This window comes from Morone saxatilis, unplaced genomic scaffold, assembly GCF_004916995.1.
Source record: "Morone saxatilis isolate NCDOM2014 unplaced genomic scaffold, NCSU_SB_2.0 Contig12, whole genome shotgun sequence".
In the NCBI taxonomy this organism is placed as follows: domain Eukaryota; kingdom Metazoa; phylum Chordata; class Actinopteri; family Moronidae; genus Morone; species Morone saxatilis.
In genome coordinates this window covers 2,798,353-2,800,608 of record NW_023339674.1, presented here as the reverse complement: position 1 = coordinate 2,800,608, position 2,256 = coordinate 2,798,353, and the positions used below count along the sequence as shown (strand labels likewise).

General features: G+C 42.3%; 1 protein-coding gene across 1 annotated transcript in view; it reads left to right on the top strand.

Annotated features, from left to right (window-relative positions):
- Positions 1 to 2,131, top strand: part of LOC118321980 (GDP-mannose 4,6 dehydratase-like) — a 12,618-nt gene extending 10,487 nt beyond the window's left edge. Inside the window, exons 2-3 of the mRNA XM_035653557.1 lie at positions 1,059 to 1,146; positions 1,861 to 2,131. Of these exons, the coding sequence (XP_035509450.1) occupies positions 1,059 to 1,146; positions 1,861 to 1,979 (207 nt within the window). The 3' untranslated portion in view covers positions 1,980 to 2,131. The remainder of the gene's footprint in view (positions 1 to 1,058; positions 1,147 to 1,860) is intronic.
- The last annotated feature ends 125 nt before the right edge of the window (positions 2,132 to 2,256 follow it).

The following is a 2,256-nucleotide window of genomic DNA, read 5'->3' as shown; positions in this document are numbered from 1 at the left end:
GGAAATACATAAGGCTTTGACGTCGGGTTATACACCCGTGAAAAGTGACTACATGCACGAACACACTTGTGCACCAGTGCTCATTGTGTTTTCCTGGACAGTAGCCTGCATGACTTCATTTCCCCTCAGATGTGTGCAAGACACAACACAACACACACACACAACATCCATAACCCATGCTTCATCCCAGCCTGCCTGGTCAGCTTCGCCATTCTGCTGCTAGGCCTCGAGAGCTGGCAGAAGAGAGTACAGTGGTCTGGTTGCAGGCTGGGGATGAGGGAGGGGGGATGGTTGGGGGAGAGGGGTGGCATTTAAAGGGGATGCGCACAGGCAGGCGGGGAAGTGCACAAGTGAATAAAGGAAGTGAGGTTCAGGCGCACCAGCGTCCTCCCACTAATGGACTCCCCTTGGATCACGGTTCTGTTCTCTTCCCTGAGCAGAAAGATTGCCTCACACATCCCCCTCAGAGACATGGAGTACAGATACACAGATCACAGGCAGTATTAAAACAACTGGCTGCAGAAAGGGACTTTTAGCGTTTTAGCATGGCAAGTTTTGCAGCCACCGTAGTTCCTCCTACACTTAACAGCCCGTTTTCATTCCCAGGTTGTGAAATACAGATGCCAGCAGTGTTCACTTAGTTGCACTTTCACCGCTAGATGCAGCTAAATCCTACACACTGGTCCTTTAAGGAAACCCTTTTCTGTTATTGAGTACACAGACCTGACTATATTCAATGCATAAAAAATAAAGGTACATAACAACTGAAACTGTACATTTAACCCAGATAGTGAATGCAATAAAGTGTAAATGTGTGTGTATCTCAGCTATCTCTCGCAGCTGTTTCACAGTAACGGCTAATGTGATCAGCATTATTTTCTTCATTGGAAGCTTTTACTGTGAAGGAGCTTTCAAGGCAACATGAAAGTGATGAAAGTTAACTAAGCATGGTAATAGTGTAGTAATGTTAAAACTGAAATGGATTGAATAATTATTGTAAAATTTGAAAATATAGAACTCGACATGAATAAATCTCTTGGGGTGTCTATTTCTCACAGGTTCACGGTATTTTGCGCCGTTCCAGCTCCTTCAACACGGGTCGAATTGAGCATCTTTACCAGAACCCACAGGCGCACACTGAAGGCAGTAAGTATCCTTTTTACACTACCAGCAGCTGCTTAATTTGCACAAAACAAAAAAATCTTTTCAGTATCACCTGTCACCTTATACAGATTTCATCAAATGTATGTTGTTTTGGTGAAATCCTGACTAGAAATGTAGTCCTCATGTAGAGAGACAGGTTTATTATGTGTCCATAAAATACAGTTCATCTTCCAAATGCGGCTTCTGCCAATAGTTTCCAATCCTGAACACCAATTTACTTAAGCTCTTTTCTTTGGCATCCCTCTTCAGTCTGTAGGACCACATGATTGAAAGCTTGGTACCTTTTGTGTGAAAAACAGTTCCTTCAGACTGCCGTAAAGTCCCGCTTCACACACATGCACAGACTAGAAATTGCAAGCTATCAGATTTGATATTGACAGTAACAGAATGCCAACACCAGAACATAGTTGGCTGGAAGCTAACTGCTATCAATGAGCCATCACATTTTCAGATCTGGCTGATTCCATTTAAAGCGCACAGACAAAATCAGAACAGCTGCTGTTAAGTTTTCTTCTCTGATATTCAACATCTTTTCAGCTATCATAAGTCAAATACAAAGTCACGGTGAATGAATATGTGACAGACCAATAAGCGTGAATTCTTAGGAATTACGATTTGTTTTACAATATGAAAGTGAGTGTATTTAAGTGAGTGCGTGTGAGTGTATCAGTGGGTTTTTGTCCTCCTATTTGTCAGACATGAAGCTGCATTATGGCGATCTGACTGACAGCACGTGTCTGGTGAAGATCATCAACCAGGTGAAGCCCACAGAGATCTACAACCTGGGCGCTCAGAGTCACGTCAAGGTAGAGTGATCCCACAAACTGCAACACACTGTGTTCCTCCAAATGAAAACCACCTTTCTGATATGACTTTGTTTGATAATCATTGTTAACTGACTTCCTATTCCCTGGAATCACTGCACATGGGTTTGTTTTTAAGAGCCAGGCAAAGGAAAAGAGCTGATAACAGTCTTGATAACAAAGAATGGGGATTCCAGCTGCATACTGTAATCAAAGTGAATTTGAAACTGTGTAGTTAGACAAGATAAATATTGAATGTTATGTGTTTCTTCCAAAGTAAAACCGGTTT